This window comes from Lissotriton vulgaris, chromosome 10, assembly GCF_964263255.1.
Source record: "Lissotriton vulgaris chromosome 10, aLisVul1.2, whole genome shotgun sequence".
NCBI classification, from domain to species: domain Eukaryota; kingdom Metazoa; phylum Chordata; class Amphibia; order Caudata; family Salamandridae; genus Lissotriton; species Lissotriton vulgaris.
In genome coordinates, this window is record NC_141698.1 from 960,890,823 (window position 1) to 960,911,160 (window position 20,338).

Below are 20,338 nucleotides of genomic sequence, written 5' to 3' on the forward strand. Positions count from 1 at the left end.
CACCCAAGCCCATTCCTTTCTACTGCACAACATATAGGGCCAGATTCACAAACTCACTTTGGAGCACATTTAGTAGAACTGCCAAACTAGCCATTCACAAACTGCTCTTTTGTAGTAACTTGTCCTTTAGAATATGGTCAGTATTCATAAACTGCATGTTTGCACCAAGTCCCTACTTCCATTATTTTATATCTGAGGGTGTTGCACTACCCGTGGTTGGACATGTGCAATGCCAAACTTACTACAAAAGTGTAAGGTACAACAAAACTGGACTTTGTGAGCAGGGACTAGTAGTAAACTTACTCTAAAGTGTGAGCTACCTTTGTCAATTTTGCACACATTTCAGATCGTTGTGCAAACTAGGATTGGATTGGACATTAACAGCTCACTCAGAATAGTGGTCAGTGGCACAAAAAAGGCCCTGCATAGTTTGGTAAGTGGCCACAGAGCTGTATGCTATCCAGGTACCAAGTGCTAGCCTAGCAGTCATATACTTGTACACTGATGGTGGGGGGGGGGTCGGCGGTTGGGCCATACAGTACAGCAGTATTGTTATACCAATGAACCTACTGCAGGACTGGCCCTGTGCTAGTAAGGGGGCAGAAATAGGTCTATGCACTTATGTATTTGTTTACTTTGCTCCTTTCTAAACAGGTCAACATGTCAATGAGGGCAGGTACTATTATTGATCTGCTAAAAATGTACACCAAATCCCTTTGTGATTTCAATTTACAATCTTTAAAAAAGTTTGCTATTCAGCTGGAATTAAAACGACTTCATTTGAAAGAGGTGGCACAAAACTTCCAATCGTCACCGGGCGTTGGATTTCAAGTACACAAGTCACCGGCAGTGCCAGATTTGGCATTTAAAAACTACAAGAAATTGTCACCTGTCAATTGCGCCTCTTTAAGTCAACCAATGTGGGCATGTTGTGCTGGCATTTGCAGACTCGCTCTTTCTGTGAAGATACAGCAACCCTGACTAGCTGATATAAAATGCAGTTAAAAACACACGGAGTCTTGATAGACAGAGGAAATCTTGGAAAAATGCCCTGTTGAAAATGGTCTTCTCAGAAGGCCGCATCAAGAAATTCCCATCAATGTCACTGACGGGCATTTTACTTGTGACAGCGCTTTATTTCCAAGGCTGATAAATATTTCACATCTGCTCGGCTTTTGCTTACAGTATGAATCTTCTTGGGAGGAACGGATGGCCATTTGCTCGTGGACAAAAGCATTTTAAGAGCTATGGAGTGCTCACATAAAACTCTGTACATAGGACTAATGAGCTGTGGGGTGGACATCTTGTAGAGTTGTGAAGCACAAGAAAGGTAAATTAACATCTATAATCCAGGTCTGGTAGACTCATTGGCTCAGTGCAACTTAAGATAATACTGTTATATATGGCTTCCACTGGAAGCCATTAGCATGTCCAACCAGGTCAAAATTTGGTTATTCGCTGCAATGGCGCAACAGTGGTAAACAACAATTATTTCTCACTGTTGTGGTGTCATCAGAAGAGGTGGCACTTCCCCTCTGTTTGGAAGTCTCACTTGGGTCTCCAGAGACCAAAGTGTGGCAAAATAGTGGAGGCTGGAGGACTTGCCTGCATTCTATCTTCTTACCCGCGTCTCTGTACAGATGAGGGTACCGGGAGTACGCATGGGACGTGCAGCCTGTTGCGTGTGCAATCTGCCACATTTCCCTATCAGTGCAGGCCTACAGATCCACAATGACATGGGAAAGCATGCTGCACTGACCAGCAGCTCTCTGTAGGCCGCAGTCAACTCAGTGCCATCTTTCCGCTCTCACTGTAAGAGTGGAGAGAGCAGGTTTGGGAAGGGAGTGGGAGGGAAGGCCTAGGCAATAGTTATGGTGGGTGTCCGAGAGAAAGGCCATTTGTTTTTATATTTGGGTGGGAGGAAGGTAAAATGTAGATGGTGGGAGGAATGGGTCGTAGGAGGTCAAGAATTATTTTTGAGTTTGGCAGGGGGAGGAACAGCCATGTTGCATATGGCTCCCCAATTTTTCCTTTGCCCTGGTTTAGATGTTAATAGCGAATCATATTATTTAGGATTCCATAAATGACATAAAATTATAGAGGAGTAAGTTATTAACCAACATGGATGTTTTTTTTTCATTTGAGGGGTTCGAGTGGCATCGTCGACAACTCAAGCTTCACTCTCACTGTCTATTTGATGTTACTCGGAATCAACTGGTGCAAAACATCCCCACTATTCAATGTTACTAATCTATAATTCTTTTTCTGGTCCTCAAGTGTACCTGTACACAGAGTGCAGCTTTCCTAGCACATTGTAGGGTGATGTAAGTTACACCCATATTATCCTTAATTCACAAGCAAAATGCTGATAACCCAGTTCCTACTGCTGTTCAGAGTAATCAGTAAAATCAAATTAAGCATTGTATCTGTAATATGTGACAAAAACAATAAGCATTCATAACTGCAAAAGGGGTTTTATTTTCTTAAGATCTATGATCACACAATAGCAGGTAGTTAAAGTCCAGGAGCAGGAGGAGACAGTAAAAAGTGAATTGTTAGGTGTTTGGTGTTTGGATAGTCTGTCGCTGTTGATGCTTGTTAGGGATGCTAGTTGTCTGGCTGATGCAAGTCAGTGACCGTGTTCTGGCATGCTGGTGTGTGATGAAGGATTTTATGGGCTAGTTGCAAAGACTAATGAGTCACTTTACACTATAGGCCAGAGAGATGCCTGTTACTATTGGTCTTTAGGAAAATATGCTACATGTGATATAATGCGAACAAAACAGGTGATGGACCGAATGTGGATCAATGTCACACATTCACCCCAGTCCAAAGATCTGGGCCCAAATCCATCGTTTTTTTGCACTCCACACCAGCCCGGGTTAGACAATGGCGATATGCAAATCAGCTCTGACCCTGTGCCCCATGGGAACAGTCCAGTCCGAACTACAAAAGCCATGTCCTTCCCAGAACGGAATCAAGCATCCGAGGACCGGACCGGTTTCGAGGTAACACCTCTCATCAGCCCGGCTAGCTTGACTCCAGTGGTGTGGAGTGCCTGGGACCCACGTCTGAGCATCCCCAGCGCACTTATGGCGGAATTTGCGAACAAAACAGGTGATGGACCGAATGTGGATCAATGTCACACATTCACCCCAGTCCAAAGATCTGGGCCCAAATCCATCGTTTTTTTGCACTCCACACCACCCCGGGTTAGACAATGGCGATATGCAAATCAGCTCTGACCCTGTGCCCCATTCGAACAGTCCAGTCCGAACTACAAAAGCCATGTCCTTCCCAGAACGGAATCAAGCATCCGAGGACCGGACCGGTTTCGAGGTAACACCTCTCATCAGCCCGGCTAGCTTGACTCCAGTGGTGTGGAGTGCCTGGGACCCACGTCTGAGCATCCCCAGCGCACTTATGGCGGAATTTGCGAACAAAACAGGTGATGGACCGAATGTGGATCAATGTCACACATTCACCCCAGTCCAAAGATCTGGGCCCAAATCCATCGTTTTTTTGCACTCCACACCACCCCGGGTTAGACAATGGCGATATGCAAATCAGCTCTGACCCTGTGCCCCATAGGAACAGTCCAGTCCGAACTACAAAAGCCATGTCCTTCCCAGAACGGAATCAAGCATCCGAGGACCGGACCGGTTTCGAGGTAACACCTCTCATCAGCCCGGCTAGCTTGACTCCAGTGGTGTGGAGTGCCTGGGACCCACGTCTGAGCATCCCCAGCGCACTTATGGCGGAATTTGCGAACAAAACAGGTGATGGACCGAATGTGGATCAATGTCACACATTCACCCCAGTCCAAAGATCTGGGCCCAAATCCATCGTTTTTTTGCACTCCACACCATCCCGGGTTAGACAATGGCGATATGCAAATCAGCTCTGACCCTGTGCCCCATGGGAACAGTCCAGTCCGAACTACAAAAGCCATGTCCTTCCCAGAACGGAATCAAGCATCCGAGGACCGGACCGGTTTCGAGGTAACACCTCTCATCAGCCCGGCTAGCTTGACTCCAGTGGTGTGGAGTGCCTGGGACCCACGTCTGAGCACCCCCAGCGCACTTATGGCGGAATTTGCGAACAAAACAGGTGATGGACCGAATGTGGATCAATGTCACACATTCACCCCAGTCCAAAGATCTGGGCCCAAATCCATCGTTTTTTTGCACTCCACACCACCCCGGGTTAGACAATGGCGATATGCAAATCAGCTCTGACCCTGTGCCCCATGGGAACAGTCCAGTCCGAACTACAAAAGCCATGTCCTTCCCAGAACGGAATCAAGCATCCGAGGACCGGACCGGTTTCGAGGTAACACCTCTCATCAGCCCGGCTAGCTTGACTCCAGTGGTGTGGAGTGCCTGGGACCCACGTCTGAGCATCCCCAGCGCACTTATGGCGGAATTTGCGAACAAAACAGGTGATGGACCGAATGTGGATCAATGTCACACATTCACCCCAGTCCAAAGATCTGAGCCCAAATCCATCGTTTCTTTGCACTCCACACCACCCCGGGTTAGACAATGGTGATATGCAAATCAGCTCTGACCCTGTGCCCCATGGGAACAGTCCAGTCCGAACTACAAAAGCCATGTCCTTCCCAGAACGGAATCAAGCATCCGAGGACCGGACCGGTTTCAAGGTAACACCTCTCATCAGCCCGGCTAGCTTGACTCCAGTGGTGTGGAGTGCCTGGGACCCACGTCTGAGCATCCCCAGCGCACTTATGGCGGAATTTGCGAACAAAACAGGTGATGGACCGAATGTGGATCAATGTCACACATTCACCCCAGTCCAAAGATCTGGGCCCAAATCCATCGTTTTTTTGCACTCCACACCACCCCGGGTTAGACAATGGCGATATGCAAATCAGCTCTGACCCTGTGCCCCATGGGAACAGTCCAGTCCGAACTACAAAAGCCATGTCCTTCCCAGAACGGAATCAAGCATCCGAGGACCGGACCGGTTTCGAGGTAACACCTCTCATCAGCCCGGCTAGCTTGACTCCAGTGGTGTGGAGTGCCTGGGACCCACGTCTGAGCATCCCCAGCGCACTTATGGCGGAATTTGCGAACAAAACAGGTGATGGACCGAATGTGGATCAATGTTACACATTCACCCCAGTCCAAAGATCTGGGCCCAAATCCATCGTTTTTTTGCACTCCACACCACCCCGGGTTAGACAATGGAGATATGCAAATCAGCTCTGACCCTGTGCCCCATGGGAACAGTCCAGTCCGAACTACAAAAGCCATGTCCTTCCCAGAACGGAATCAAGCATCCGAGGACCGGACCGGTTTCGAGGTAACACCTCTCATCAGCCCGGCTAGCTTGACTCCAGTGGTGTGGAGTGCCTGGGACCCACGTCTGAGCATCCCCAGCGCACTTATGGCGGAATTTGCGAACAAAACAGGTGATGGACCGAATGTGGATCAATGTCACACATTCACCCCAGTCCAAAGATCTGGGCCCAAATCCTTCGTTTTTTTTGCACTCCACACCACCCCGGGTTAGACAATGGCGATATGCAAATCAGCTCTGACCCTGTGCCCCATGGGAACAGTCCAGTCCGAACTACAAAAGCCATGTCCTTCCCAGAACGGAATCAAGCATCCGAGGACCGGACCGGTTTCGAGGTAACACCTCTCATCAGCCCGGCTAGCTTGACTCCAGTGGTGTGGAGTGCCTGGGACCCACGTCTGAGCATCCCCAGCGCACTAATGGCGGAATTTGCGAACAAAACAGGTGATGGACCGAATGTGGATCAATGTCACACATTCACCCCTGCCATATAATGGCAGGTTTATGTTTGCAAGTGTACGTGTTGCAGGCAATGCTCATGAAAGCTGCTACATCAGTTGAACTTTTTTCTCTCAACCAGCTTTCTCACCTGGCCTCATTTCTGTAGGTGTCATTGCAGTAGGTGAATCAGTAGTCAAACATCGAGAATAACGGAACTCAGCCGTTGATTCCAAACAAGACATAGCACAGATCACATCTATAATGATTCTGATGTTAGCATCAGTTTCGTGTAGGCTAAAAGCCGGGGTCCTTTCCCCATGCATTTACTGTGAATAGGTAATGCCAGGGCAGAGTATGAAATGCCTTCTCTAAATTGAGAATGAGGCAAGTCGCCCATGGGAACCCTCCCCTCACCTGGTCCTGCACATGGAAGAGACGGCAAATATTCTAGGAAAGATCTACGGCCCGGGACTAAGCTGTTTTGATTGGAGGGGGCACGGGAGGAAGCCAGCAGTGTGGTGTCCTTGACTGGCTTGGGGAGGGAAACCAGGAGTGACTTGTGTAGAGAGTGGGGAAGCTCACCACTACCCAGTGATGCTTATTACATTTCTGTCAGCTGGGGTGCCAGGAGTGATCCAAAGTTGTTGTAGTACTCCAGAGGCAAACCGTCTAAGCCCAGCGAGGTCGCCTGCTTATGTCCATTGGTGTGATCTCCACATCTAAGGAGTGGCTCACCAGGAAAGATCTACGGCCCGGGACTAAGCTGTTTTGATTGGAGGGGGCACGGGAGGAAGCCAGCAGTGTGGTGTCCTTGACTGGCTTGGGGAGGGAAACCAGGAGTGACTTGTGTAGAGAGTGGGGAAGCTCACCACTACCCAGTGATGCTTATTACATTTCTGTCAGCTGGGGTGCCAGGAGTGATCCAAAGTTGTTGTAGTACTCCAGAGGCAAACCGTCTAAGCCCAGCGAGGTCGCCTGCTTATGTCCATTGGTGTGATCTCCACATCTAAGGAGTGGCTCACCAGGAACGTGTCTGTGTGATCTGCCGGGGTGTTTTGGGGCGCCTTGTAGATGGATGAGTAGTACTCATAGAAGGTCTGCAGTATATCAGTCTGGTTGTGGACCGTAATACCTGCAAGATTGACCACTTCGGTTATGGAATGAGTCATCATCTTCTGCCTGATAAGCCAAGCTAAGAGCCTGCCACGCTTGTCACCCTTCTGGTGAACTCTAGCTACATGGGCTGTGAAATGTTTGTGCTGCAGGTTTTCAAGGAGGGATACATATGCATTTTTAGCATCTGCTAGTTGGCAGCCGAGCGCAAGATCAGTGTCTGCTTCCTTGCAGAGGTCAATTAGGGCATGCCCAGATGCCTCTATGACCATCATCTGGATCCTGCAGTCTCCTGCTACCTGCTGGATAAAGGCTCCTCTTGTAACCACCTTAAAGGCATCCCATTCCCGCACCTTAGTTGATGCTGTTTTTGGAGATGTATTGCCGGATGCATAGTCCCTGCTCCTCCAGAAACACTGGGTCCTCAAGGCAGTCTGGTGGCAGCTTAAAAGTGGGCGGGGAGGCAAGGAGGATACCAATTTGAGATTTATGACGTGCACATCATGATCCGAGCCTATTCGTCCCAGATAGTCTGCATGCTGAATAAGGGATACAAGTTTGGGAGAGCAGAGAAAGTGGCCAGGCTGTACTTGCAGGTCATGTGGAATGGAGTGGAAGGAGTAGAGCCACGCTGTGGGGTGTCATGAGCGCCATGTGTCTGTGAGTGCCCAGTGATGCTCCCAGGTTCGGAAACAAGCTACCTGCACATGTGGGGGAGAGCAAGTTAAGGGAGGATGGGATCTATCTAGGACTAGCTCAAGTATGCAGTTATAACATCCACGTCGACGTGGTGTTGTGGGCAGGTGCAGCAGTGAGGGTGTCTCAGAAGGCCCCTTGCTCAGCACTGGGCATATAAATGCTTCCAAGGAGAACTGACCGTCCATCTAGGCAGCCCTCGAGGAGAGCGTAGCGGGAATTCTTGTTTACTACCATACCAGCTTCCTGGAAGGGGAGCCTGGGGCAAATCAAAACCCTGGCGCCACGTGCATATGACGGGTAAGTTGTGGCGCAAAAAAGGCCCCTCCAAAGTTTGTGCAAGTGATCTAGCTCACCCTTTGTGACACGGGTCTCTTGTAGAAAACCAACCTATACCCGCTGGTGTTTGTTATAGGAGTAGATGGTATATCGCTTCCTAGCGGTGTGCATGCCATGAATGTTTAGGGTGAGGAATTGGATGTCCATGCTAGGAGCCATATTGATGTGTGAGTGATGCCACTATTGGGAGCTTACCAGAACCGGCGGCACGCCCAAACAGAGCATGTTGGTTTTGCCTTAGTGTATCGTGGGGGCAAGGCTATTCATGGGTGAAGAACAGGGTAGCACGAATGCCCTTCCAAATTAAGGATCAAGGGCTGCCGGTAAAGAGCTGCCAGTAACTAAGGCATCTGTCTCCAAGTTCCCAAGTGATGCACATGGCCCCGGTGAGAGGCAGATGTGTGCAACGCAGTGTGCTCGTGCAGAGTGCATCGGCAGGGGGGACCAGTGTGTCAGTGATGGCCTGCTTGGTTTTGATGAGGTGTCAAGATATGACTTCAAGAAACGGCATTCTATCAGAAAGATCACTATTGAAATGTTCAAATGAGAGTATCTGCTGTCTGCGGGGTCACTTGCAGGTGGGGGAGGTGTCTGTGAGCCATTTCGGGGGCCTTCAGAATGGAGGGTTTCTTACTTAGAGGAGAATATGTGATGTCCTTTCTCATCATGTTTTGTAATGTTGTTCGGCCCCAACTTTGTTGCAGCTTGTATGGCCTGCCGTTGGTCTGCAATGATCTGTTCCAGGTTGGGGGAGGTAGCCAAGACAACAGTCTTTTGCTTGATTTGCCCCATTGCTGGCTGCACCGCCCAGTGGTGCACACTGCCGGCTGGGCTCTGTCAATTGCAGTCGCCAGCAGGTGAAGGTCTGCCCAACCCTAGGCCTCTCTAGGGTCTGTAAAGAAGATGGTGGTGCCGTTGTATATAATCTTGAGGTGGGCGGGGAACAAGAGTGTGTACTGCACTTCCTTTTCGGTGCGGCCGACTTCGCCTTCACAAATCATCCTGTGAGACAGCCTCTGTTAGACTGCACATGAATCACAGTGGCACATTCGTACACTAATAACTTGCATGTGCATATGTAATATCTATATAGCAGAAATATTGCTGAGGGACAAGTGAGGGCCATATGATAATTGTTGGGCGATGGAAGACGAATCAAGATGTTAAATTCATCAAGTTATATGCATTTTAATTACGTTATATTGCCCATCTGTACAGTTCATATGCGAAAAGAGACTGTGATTTGGCTAGAATCACACTATTGTTTTGAGTGAAAAGCCTTCATTAAAATCCAAAATCTAACATCACAATTCAGAGGCTAGACCATGCCCCTGTCACCTGTGTGATTATGTTAAGCTGCACAGCAGGCTGGAGCGTGGGTAGGAAAAATCTGAAGAGCAATCGCCTTGAGCTTGTTTCCATTGGTGCAGTTTCTGAAATTGAACCCATTATGTTTTAGAAAATTGCTGAGAAAGGAACTAGATCTTATGTATTATGAACCTACAGATGTGTGTGTGCATTCTACTCTAAAATAAACAAGTTTAGTTGTTACATCATCACACTCCCTTTCAAATACAGAAATGTAACATCAGGAGGTCATGAACCTACAGATGTGTGTGTGTGCATTCTACTCCATAATAAACAAGTGTAGTTGTTACATCATCACACTCCCTTTCAAATACAGAAATGTAACATCAGGAGGTCATTCTATATTATTCCATGTTACAAGCTCATAAGAACAACTCCTACTAGATCTTTTTGTGCAAGAATTGGCATTGCCTATTGGTCTGGCTTTAATGTGGCTACACGTGTAAACATAAGGATTCACAAATGATTTCCACATGCTCTGCATGCACACATGCTTTCTATCACATTAAAACCTGCTCGCTTTTCCTATGCTGGAAAAAAAAGTTGGAAACTTGATTGCTTTCTGTATAAAATACTTATAGGAGATGGAGAACTGAATGTGACAAACGGCTTGATGACTGGGTTTATTTTTCTGATGTAAATAGTACCTTATGCATTCAAATGGATGGACCTCTTGGCAGATGGAATGATACATTAAACAGCCAATTGCTTGTGGGGACAGGGTAATACTCCGTTGGGAGAAACCAAAACTCACTCGGAGTAATTTTAAGAACTGGTAAGAGCACGTCAAAAAACACAGCTGCAATGTCAAGCCAGACCTAAAAAGACAGCCCGCAGAATTTAGTGACTAATCGCCCAAAAACACCAGAGTAATTAGCCTTTTCCTCTGCACTCCAGCTGACCCACAAACAGCGAGACCTCAGCCAGCGTGAAGGCAAAGAAGATTATGCTCTGCCCTTGTGCCCCTGCAGACTGACCCCAAACCTCTTCACTGGGATGTCAAATGAAAATCAAAGGCAATTTCCACGAGTATTAAATCCATTTAAAGAGACAGTGCCAGTGTACTACACCTCATCCTGAAAACATCTTTCAAATAAGGGTTCTGAAATAATTTCCCTTCTCAGAACAAAGAGTTGGCTTCAGCAGAAGCAAATACAGCGCTTTCTGCTTGCTTTATTAATGTATCTGTGTAAGCTTCAAACTAAATAGCTAACAAAGAGCAATTATCTGCGCACAACTGCTTGCTCTGTCTGCGAGGCTAAATGCACTACTTCAAACAGACTGACAACAATCTCTCGTCCAATCAGAGGGAAGGAGGATAGAAACAAAGTAATACTTTTAATAAAGAAAATGTATCCTGAAACCAAACCATGCCTATGGAAAATTGTCAACAGATTGGGTGCTAATTCTTCGCACAAAAGTCCCAAAACAGGAAAATTCGGTGTGACATCACCCCACCAGAGGCCAGAATATACAAACTGCCTACAATGTTGCTTTTTTTTGGCCTGCGCTGACGCCTACAGGTGTTTTTTTAGCATCTCACTACACATCTGTGAGTGGCATGTTACTTTGTGTCATTTCTTTTTACAGCTGTGAGACCTATTGTACACAGCACAAAAACAACATACTCCTGTTATAAACATTAAATATTCAAAAACCCTTATTTTGCTGCTTACAACCTGCGCTATTTGCTGAAGAAAAGGGGTGAAATATATGAAATTTCTGAAAATGTAGTTTGGCGCTCAAGAGCATCTCCGTGCAAAAGAGCACACAAGACATCGTCAGCATCACCGCATAAAGTCCCGGGACACACTTTAAAAACACAAATTTATTTTAGACAATGAAAGTCAAGAAGGCTTTATACAACCATTGCAGAGAAACATTTAGATGCAAGCATCGCGGCATACCATCAAACTTCTCTGGAACCACACAGGTGTCGTCGTAGAACTGTCTGGGTCCCTTTTCAAACAGGCAACCTGCACAAGAAAAAAATCATATTCATTGGCACCAGCAAACACTTCAGAAGCCCTTGATGGTATCAGTATAATGGTAAGAGAAGTGATTGACTGTTCATTCTCAATAGCACATATCATAATGCAAGAGTGGTTCTATTGTGTCTAGGTTTGCATCCGGCTGTGGGAATGTGAATGTTCGCAGAGAAAGCATACATTGATTTCTTAGTTATCAGTAGACAGGGAAACCCCGGTACTGCAAGGGGAGAGTGGATAAAAGACCAAAACCCTAAGACAGGGCTTCCAAAGGAATCATTCAACAGCATTTGTCTGTTATTCATTCGCCACTTTTCGCTTCAACCACTGTGCACTGCGCAAGTTCTTGCACCTTTTCTTCTGCACATGAACCTGCTACCACCATTCTGCCTCGTTTGCACATTACTGACCCTACTACAAATGCCTCAGGTTAGGTTAAAAGCATGGTTTTTGGACCATAATGACTCTGAAAACCCTTCCACTTTTCTGGTGAGTTAACTCTAATTTTACTAGATACTTTTAACAGATATAGCGCTTTGTGTGTTGCATTAAAAACAACAGCTATATCTTTTTACATTCCTAGTGTCCTTATGAAATTCAGATTTTGTTTGAGCATGCAGAGAAGAAGACCTCCTTGAGAACTAAGTGCATGTGTACCATAATTTGGGAAAGTGCAAAGACAGTGTGTGTACCTTATCCACCAGAAAAAAGCCTTATGTGGGGAGTCCAAAAACAAAAGCCCTTAAAATTGTAAACAAAATGACTTTGGCTGCCCATGTCTCAGAGTCAATACCATTTCCTGGCACCTGCAACATTTGGAATAGCAATGCTGCCAAAAAGAGACTGCGAGGAACCTACCAGAAACTCTGAGACGGTGCTCAGCATTTTTTTGAATGGGTCGCTTAAAGAAAATGTATTTAACTAAGGCATGAGAGGCGCCTGCCCCGCGACATGACCGCAAAAGCAGGCTGTTCTCCTCAGCAATTCAGGTGGGGGACCGATTGTATGTCCTTGCGTTCCATCCAGAGGCATCCGTAGGGAACCCGTCTTGCCACAGGTATGGACCTGCATCCCCGAATTCTAACCGCCCAGAGTTAGTTGAACTTGAGGAAAGTGAAAGGCAACTTAAAGTGTACTTTGGGTCCAATATATCAAAGTGGCACTACACCAAAGTGGTAGAGTGAAAAACGTACCGTCTGTCCGGTTCGGGTGGGCTAGGAATCCGTCTGGCCTCATGTACAGGGAATGGCAGCTAGGCACTTCTGAAATAAGAAGACATGAACTGTCAAAGGCGTCTCTGGAATTGAAAGCGCGCAGGTTATCGACGAGACAGGCTGCAGTCAGGGGAATAGGAGGAAAGGACTTTAAGTCACTGCGAGGGGGAACCTGTCAACACATGGTTAGTATGTAAGCAGAATGACACACAAAGCAGAGAGCACTTGTCCTCGCACAGCGACACTCGACCTCAAAGTGACCTTGAGCTCATCCGAGCAAAAGAGCAAAAGCTTACAAACAAGAAATGAGACGTCAAAAACAGATGAGGAAATAACTCGTGTGTGTCTTTACACAGGTTTATACCTCGAGTAGGAATCAATGCAACACAGATGTGGCCTGCATCATTCACGTACATCATAACTAACATCAGGAGCTTCAAAATGTAGCAAACAACATCCTTTTTTTGTATTAAGCAAATCTAATTTGTACAAATAAAAACATAAATATAGGCGAACAAACTACTGTAAAGCCAGTAGGAAAATAAAATTCAGGACACATTTCTTAAATGCATAAAATCCAATTAAATAAAATCCAATTAAATCTAATTAAACTTTCTACCCTGATCTTCACCCTAAGAATCAAGACACTTTGGCGCACATGAACATACTCATGGGGAAACACCCACACCTTTTATATGTGTTAAATAAAGCTTTACTGCCCATTTTTGAAAGAGCAGGTGCTAAATTGGGTACACACTTCATGATAAAGACAATCATTTGATATCTGGTTCGTTTTAAATATCTGCAAAAGCATAAATAACCAAACGCAAAGGTGTTCCAGATACACCAGATGTTTAGCAAGGTTTGGCTAACTCAACATATAATTTTTTTTTTTGACTGAAAAAAAACAAAGATTAAAGTAACGTGCTACTTAGGTGAAACTTTCGGTGATACTTTAACGTTTTAACCTAAAAAACACTGACATTCAACAGTCATAGTTATCACAAGTAACTATAACTCATACCTTAAAATAACTAGAACTTGTGACCCCGCCATGCACAGTCTTGTCATCAGTGATGTAATTTAAGATGTTGCAATGGTGTTACCAATAATGTCATAGAACAAGTCATGATTGGTGTAATATGAGAGGTCATAAGCAGTGCATAGCTCAGACAGTGGAGCTGGCCCCTGCACCCAACCCCTTGCAATCGATTTATCCCCATGCAGCACACACCTTCTGGTATGAGCACGGTGCGGTCGGTCCACAGGTTCTGGCCGTACTCAGGCATGACTTAATGACTTTGTCAGAGTCACAAAGCCAGAATACAAAAAGTAGGACTATTGGCTTTATGAAGGGGTGAGCATACCAATATATATAAAGCAGATCTATCATCTTTGTTTAAAAATCACCAATAATTGTATTCAAAGGTATATTTCATTTATTCACACAATGCAACGTTTAATAATTACTGCACAGAAAGTTTAATAGAAATATGTATATATAAATATTTTTTAAATAAAACCAACATGTCTCTGAGTCTTTGTTTTTACATTTTTCAGTCCACAAAATGCAATCATATAAACAACCACAAGGCGGCCCTGCACTCCAACTGAAGAGCATAGAGCTCCAGCTTGGAGTGTGTTTGAAAAATATTGACTTCTGGGGTCATTGATTCGATCACCACAAGACTAACTCCGTGCAAAAATTGTGAGGGTCTGGGGCTTTGTTCAGGTCTTATTATAAACCCTGTAATATAGGGAGAATCAACAAAGTTATCCTGTCCCTATACGTCCAAACATACAAGAGAACACACTGCATATAATATGCAAAAAGTATTGCCTGCCATAATTTGTAGAGCATGTATTCATAGAATTGTTTACATTTAAAACAAAAATGTCTGGGTTCAGGGTGTAATTTTCAATGCAAATGAAGGGCATGTTAAAGCTAACTTTTGGAACAATGCAACAAAGCAAGTATGTGAATGAGCGGTAACCAGAGTTGCAGCCTGCCGAATAAAATAAGTATTTATACAAAAAATAGTAACTACCAGCAAAATATTTTTAAATATCGAAGCAGCAATATGTTTGCTCAGCATAAAATTTTTGGGGGAATTGCACTTCAAACCAGAGGTATTTATTGCAACTGTGGTCTATAGGCAGAGATCCTTGATCAGATTGATGGTGCTCCTTATTACCCTGTTCTACACATTAGTAAGTATGTCTGTGGTTCTCAGTACCCCTTTGAGCATGACGTCGGCAAAGCTTCTGCTGCAATTAAAAATGCTTTGGAAAACCCATTTCCCTTAACTCCAACATAGCCTTACCAAAATGAACTAGAAACCTTGGCAGAATTGTATGAAAGTTATTTGGGGAGTGTTAGAAATTGAGGTTTCTGGTTGACACCCTATCCAAGCAGGAACCACAATCCTAGTCAGAGTGAGTCAGATACACACCATAAATTAACATGGACTCACCCTCTGGTTGATTGGCACAGAGGAGTACTCACCCTCTGGTAGCTTGGCACAGAGCAGTCAGGCTTAACTTAAGAGGCAATGTGTAAAGTATTTGAGCAACACTTAAAATACAGTACCACCACAAAAAGGCTCTACACCAGTTTAGAAAAATAGTACACTATTTACTGAATAACACAAGACTAAAATGACAAAAATCAAATAAGTACTTTCCTAATCTTGCATGTTTAAAATTGTAAAGGTCAACACAGTGCTTAAAGATATGAGTGCTGAGAGAAAACTCATGTTTGGGAGGTTATTTACAGTTACTCTGACCAGGGTAGCACTGTTTAAGATCCAAAGAGTGGATCGTCGGGTATGCGGCTGCAAGATATTGGAAAATCAGGGTTCCGCAGTTATTAGTACAGAAATCTCCAACCGGTGGCACAAGAATGTTCCACTGAGGCTAATTCATCTGCGCAGGAAAACTAACCAAACCATATGGGTCCTATCATGCACAGTACCTTGTGAGGAGGGGCTGCCGATGTCCGGGAATCCAAGCGTATGCACTGATGCAGGAGGCAAGCTGAGGAGGTGTGAGCAGGCCTCAGAAGTGTAATTTGTAGCTTCCTGGAAATTAGCTGCAGACTAGAGCACCCAGTGCCGATTCTGTGTGCGGAACCGGGCAGATGAGCCTCGTGTTTCTGGCCCGCCTTTAGTCACTGGGGAGCTGCGCTGTGATGCGCTGCAGTGGCACTGAAAAAGGCGGAAGTTCTGATCGGCACACACAGCATAGGAAGTGGGTAGCAGAAGTATAGTTTGAAGTGCCATAAGTGGGCAAAATGGAGTACTTGATCCTACGGCAAATGGAAGGGCTGATCTCTTACAAAATCGAGGTGGTGTTCAGGCACAGGCTAACCTTTGTCAAATCCCACCGCCGAACTTACGGGGTTCAGAGTCCCATGGCAGGAGGGTGCGGGGGAAAGGAGGAGTCTTTCATGATCCAGAGACTTCCTGAACAGGGGACAAGCTAGCAAGCCCTTGCAGTTTCGTAGGATTCAAAAGGTGGTTGAGAGTAAGTTCAGTTGACATCGCCGGCAGGCAAGAGGCAGCAGGCCAACACAGCAGAGCAAGTTGCAAAGTGGCTGTCCCTCCTGGCAGCACGGAAATCAGCAGGCCAACACAGCAAAGCAGGCAGTGAGCAAAGTGGCAGTCCATCCTGCAGCGCAGCACCTCTTCTTGGCAGAGTCTCCATAGGACCCAAAAGTGAACTGACTATATGGTGTCAGAGGCCCAGTACTTATACCCTTTTTAGTCTTTGAAGTAGGAAAACTTCAGAGACCTTTGAATTTTACATGGTCCCTGCCCTTCATTCCATGGCTCTGACACACTTCAGGGGAATATGCAGCTCTTTGTGTGGTGACAGGGACAGCCCTATTTCGGTGCAAGTGACAGTTCCTCCCTCTCACTCTAGCTCGGGGAGCTCCATCAGCCTGGTGATGGGCCATCAGGATATGTGTGACACCTCAGCTCCCTTGTGTGTGACTGGTCTAGAGAGAACGCACAAAGTTCAGCTGTCATCCAACCCATATGTGCATTCAGAAACAGGCAGAGGCACAAAATGGATATGCTAAGAACATTTCAACTTTCTAAAAGTGGCATTTTCAGACTTAGATTATAAAATCGGACTTCAGCATAAATTGTGATTTTAAACTGTGAGTTCAGATATACAAATCTCAATTTCTCTATCTTTTCTCAAATGAAAATAAATTACACTTAAAAGATGTTTTAAGGCAATCCCAAAATTAGCCTATGGGAGAGAGAGACCTAGCAGTAGTGGAAAACGAATTTAGCAGTTTTTCACTACCAGTCATGTAAAACTCAAAAGTTCATATCCTACCTTTTAAATACTCTGCACTCTGCTGATGGGGTTGTCTAAGGCAAAACAATGAACACCCATGTCACTATTAGAGATGGGTTGAATCCATCATCATTCTTTTGCACACTTCGCCACCCCAGTTTACACCCAGACATATGCAAATCAGTCTTGACCCTGTTACTCATGGGAACAGTCCAGCCCGAACTGTCAAGCCAGGCCTACCTTAGATGTGAGTTATGTGCAATAAAAGAGAAGGTTTGGGCATGGCAAGTAGGCAGATTTGCCAGGTCAAAATGGCAGTTTAAACTGTACACATAGGGTCTGAAGTGGCAGGCCTGAGACATGTTGAAATGGCTACTGAGGTGAGTGGCACAATAAGTGCTGCAGGCCCACTAGTAGCACTTAATGTACAAGCCCTGGGCACATATGGTTCACTTTTCTATGGACTTATAAGTAAATAATTTTTTTAGTACAGAGCATATACACGTTAGCACTTTTTAGCAGTGGTAGTGTCTAGAGTCCTAAAGCCAACAAAACCAGATTCAGCAAAAACGGGAGGAGGAGGGCTATGCAGAAAGAGGAATTTCCAACAGGGTGCCAAAGTCACCTTGGGATATGGAAAGATCTGAAGATAAACAACTTGCTCAAATATCTCTGTAAATAAAAACATGACAATGCGTTTACATTAAGGATCAGCTTACACTGACCGAGGATTGTTTTAAGCAAACAAGTAACTGTGCAGAACTATACAAAGCAAACATGTACGTGTAATAATCAACCGTGCAATTCAATAACTACCCAATACCACTGAGTGAAAATGTCTGTGCAGCAACATTTCAAAATCAACAATTAACATCAGTGGTGGCAGGTTTGTTGAAAGTTTACACTGACACAAAAAACAAAAAACAAAAAAAAGCTACAGAACAAACGCACTTTGCTCTCTTTTTACATAAGTATTTTTGATCCAGGAGAAAGAGCATCGCACAAATGGACAGAAACCACTGCTTGTTACCTTTACTTTGAATTGCTGATTTAAACAAATAAATCCCCTATAAAAATGAACATTTTTTTTACTTAAGTTAAGAAATGGAGCAAATCGATTTTGCCTCATACAATTTCATCCTTCATATTTTTAAAAAACAATGGAAATAAATGTTTGCTGTATTGATTTATAGGTGCACACAGTAGAGATATGGCACATTCGGCGGATCTCGTTCATTTCAATGCTGTCATTCTTCAATGTGGATAACAGCAAACCTGGTTATCATCGTCTCTAATTAAACAAGAAGCAAAAGCAAAGCAAAAGGCATTTGCTCCATATTTTTGCACCAGAGCCCACATTAGCTAAGCAGGCACTAGAGAGCCAATAAACAAGATTTATTTGTGCAAACATCATTTAACTCTAACCAAAACATACCTCTGCTCTTCATGAGCTGAGCAGAGGGGACTGGAAAATACATGCGGGAACTATATTCCCAATAAAGTAACCAATGTCTTGTTATTCTAAAGTGCTGGAAGCTAATTTATGACTATCAGAGTGGGTCAGGCCCTAATCAAATTGTAGAAACATTTCCAAAGTGATTATTCAATCAAATGACTAACATGGTTAATTAGGAGCCATAAACATTGCTCTGAAGTTCATCAAAGTAATGACTTACTCAGAAAAATTACTGCTAATTAAATTGCCTGCTGCTTCCATTTCTGCCTTATCGAATAAAAAAGCCCGACCAATGAAATTTGGCATTCTGCAGCTTCAGATTGTAGTAAATGCTGGGAGACCCAGAAGCATGTTAACCGGTTCTGCAGGGTTACTTCAAAGCAAGCATTTAGTAGAAACTGCGGGTTAATTGCATCTCTCCTAGCGAGGGAGACAGGCAATGGCTGCTGGGGGATAAATATAGGAGAGCCGAGTTCCATCTTCACTCCTCTCCCAGAGGTGAATGGAGGTGATTAGATTGCAATGGTTATATTATTCTCCATCCTTTCCACAGCTTTTACTCAGTAAGGTTAAATAAACGTATGTAGATGAAAGCACGTGTACGCCAGCATGCTTTACCACCGGTCAAGCGGGGCAGGCTCCATGCCATGTTTTCAGGATAACCACTGAGAGTGTCAGGGCCTCTTGGATTCACTGTATGCAAATTATACTTTACTGTGCCACAATTACACTTATATGGCACTCTATGGTTGCATTTATTTGATGAACCACGGAGAGAGGTTGCAGTTCAGTGAGGCTTTATTCAGTTGGAGTGCTTGGAAGGTGATGAGCGGGTGTATGTCAAGTGGGCTAGGCCAGTATTTGTCTAGTGTGGTGCATAAAAGCTAACATTGTGTGTTATCTTGTTTAAGTCAGCGTACCTCTGTCTGTGTGAAAGTAAAAGAAGCGCGGACACTTTGCACAGGAGAAGCACACAACAAAGAGATGGAAAACAAATACACCATCTTGCACTGCGCAGCCAAAAAGAACAAGCATTTGTAAATGCCTTAGGTTTCACCTATGGGATTACCAATAAGTTAAGAGGTGTGGGAGCAGTGTATGATTGCAGGGAGAATGGTGTGAGTGCTCTCTGTGCAGGGTGACTGGTCCATGAATGAAGGTTGATACGTTTGTGAGTGCAGGGTGAAAGTGCCTCAATGCATGGTGATTGATGCGTGTCCAGTGCAGCGTTGAGATCTCTGTGAGTATTTAAGGTGAGGGATGTCACCATGCACAAGGTAAGAGATGTGTGAGTGTAGGGTGAGCAGTATGTCAATAGTATTAGTGCAGGAGGAGCGGTTTGAGTTCAGGGTGAAAGGTGTGTGAGGAGGGTGAGAGGAATGTGAGTGCTGGGGGAGAGATGCATCAATGGTGAGTGAGTGCAGAGTCAGCACTGTGTGAGTGGTGGGTGAGAAGTATCTGACTGCCAGTGCAATGTCAGGATAACTGTGCAGAGTAAATGGTGTGTGAGTGTGCAGGGTGAGTGGTGTCTGAGAGTAGGTGAAGTGCTCAGATGTTCTTGTATGGCAGAGCTTATATGATTGCAGACAGAAGTCACTAGCGAGTAGATGTTTTATGGGCAGCAGGTGGCAGAGTTTAGAAGGCACAATATGCAACAGATACTGCACACGTGGCTTCAATCCTGAACAAGTGTTAGCAATTAGCATTAAAAGGCCCTCAGGTTAATGGGTAGAAAGGCTTAAACATACATGTACAATATAAAATTAGCATATGTTGGCAAAAAGTCACATTTGGCTCTCAGGCATGTGCTATGAAGGATCAGAGCAAAAGACCACGGTGGTCCTCTCAAGTGAATGTGGCACTGTAGTGAGAACGTTTGGCGTCCACCATCTGTGGTGTTTAAGGCATGCAGTTAAACATTATCACCCAGATTCATCAATGTCCCGATTTGCGAGTCGTTAATAGCGATTATTAAAGAATCGCTATTAAGGACTTGCAAATCGGGATTCATGTAGAAATCACAAAATAAATTGCGATTCCTACAGCCTCCTTATTTGCGATTAGCAAATTGCTAATCGCAAATAAGGAAT

The 20,338-nt window shown here is 44.9% G+C and overlaps 1 protein-coding gene across 3 annotated transcripts in view; it reads right to left on the bottom strand.

The window, feature by feature from the left end:
• Positions 1-20,338, bottom strand: part of ETV1 (ETS variant transcription factor 1) — a 127,676-nt gene that overhangs the window by 17,296 nt on the left and 90,042 nt on the right. For all 3 annotated transcript variants that reach the window (XM_086941959.1, XM_086941958.1, XM_086941960.1), the window contains 2 exons: positions 12,461-12,529; positions 11,187-11,255 (listed from right to left, as the gene is read on the bottom strand). In XM_086941959.1, the coding sequence (XP_086798085.1) occupies positions 11,187-11,255; positions 12,461-12,529 (138 nt within the window). The remainder of the gene's footprint in view (positions 1-11,186; positions 11,256-12,460; positions 12,530-20,338) is intronic.